Genomic DNA, 1,391 nt, shown 5'->3' with positions numbered 1-1,391 from the left:
GCTCCCGGGAGCAGCAGCGGCAGCCGCAGCTGAGCTCCAGTGCACTGATACAGGCAATAAGGCATTGCCATTCCTGCACAGCATTAAAATCAAAATAGAGGACAGCAGTGCGAACGACGAGTATGAGCCCGATCTTACAACACATAAGCTAAAGTGTGAGTGCAATGATACTAAGGATGAGTTGTACGGTGTGACTGAGGGTAATAACCAGGACGCTTTATTAACAGCCAAGGAAGATTCTGCATGCACTGAGAAAGAAACCACTTCCTTAAACCCGCTGACTCAGAGTCAGGTCCTCTCATGCACTTTAGGTACTCCAAAACCTGAGGATGGGGAGTATAAATTTGGAGCAAGGGTGAGAAAAAATTACAGGACACTGGTTTTGGGAAAGCGACCTGTACTGCAGACTCCTCCAGTCAAACCAAATTTGAAATCAGCTCGAAGCCCACGTCCTACAGGTAAACCCGAGACACATGAAGGAACACTGGATGATTTTACAGTTAACAATAGACGCAAAAGGGTAGCCAGCAATGTAGCATCAGCAGTGAAAAGGCCATTTAATTTCATGGCAAATTTTCCCTGTCCACCATCACTAATTATTGGCAATGATGGGGATTTGTTGCCAGCTTATTCCTTAAACACCACTAAGGATTCCCAACCACCTCACAAGGCCCATCCTGTATGGAAATGGCAGCTGGGCGGTTCTGCAATACCTCTTCCACCTAGCCACAAATTCAGGAAATTTAATTAATAAAATAGTTTGGAAAATATTTTCTCGAACCACCTTTAACTTTCTTACTTTTTTTTTCTTTGTTCTTTTCTTTTCCCCTTTTTTTTTTTTTTTTTTTTTTTAACTCCGCAGGATGGTTTGTACAAGCCCATTAATGCTATACCCACTTTTGGAATCCTGTTTTATCACATTGTGAAGACAGAAACCGGATTACTGTTTTCTTTACCATTACAACAGCGGTTTTTTTTTTGTTTTGGTTTTTTTTTTTTTTTTGGTTTTTTTGTTTTTTTTTTTTTTTTTTTTTTTGTTACATTCCACAGAGTACTTCAGGCTAAAGACTCAAGTTAAACTCAGTTATTATGGTAGAGCTGGAACACTTTACTGTTTAAATGCTAATAATGCACCAGTACCTCAATTCAACTGCTGCAAATAAATGTCAAAAGGTTGAATAATAAATATTAGAATGAGCCATTAAATTTATGCACTAGATTTCGAAAATGGAAGTCTAACTGTTAATTCAGTTAAAGTTTGTTAAGTTCCATGGTTGCACAGTAAGGGTTCACGATAATTCAATGTGGCAGCAGCCTACTTTTCGGGAGCTTTGTTTTCGGGTGCAGGGGTGTCTTTTTCCAAGAGCAGTTGCACTTACTCCTTTTTCTCT

At 39.6% G+C, this 1,391-nt stretch overlaps 1 protein-coding gene across 1 annotated transcript in view; it reads left to right on the top strand.

Annotated features, from left to right (window-relative positions):
* The window catches only part of LOC104413568 (SKI/DACH domain-containing protein 1-like), a gene marked incomplete at its 5' end in the record, with an annotated part of 1,162 nt that extends 382 nt beyond the window's left edge, over positions 1 to 780 (top strand). The window contains one exon of the mRNA XM_010024600.1: positions 6 to 780. Coding sequence (XP_010022902.1) covers positions 6 to 751 — 746 coding nt within the window. The remainder of the gene's footprint in view (positions 1 to 5) is intronic.
* Positions 781 to 1,391: the final 611 nt, after the last annotated feature.

The sequence above is a fragment of the Nestor notabilis genome, unplaced genomic scaffold, assembly GCF_000696875.1.
Source record: "Nestor notabilis isolate BGI_N333 unplaced genomic scaffold, ASM69687v1 scaffold27111, whole genome shotgun sequence".
Taxonomy (NCBI): domain Eukaryota; kingdom Metazoa; phylum Chordata; class Aves; order Psittaciformes; family Psittacidae; genus Nestor; species Nestor notabilis.
The sequence above is the reverse complement of the archived record's forward strand: the minus strand, read 5'-3'. Positions and strand labels throughout refer to the sequence as shown.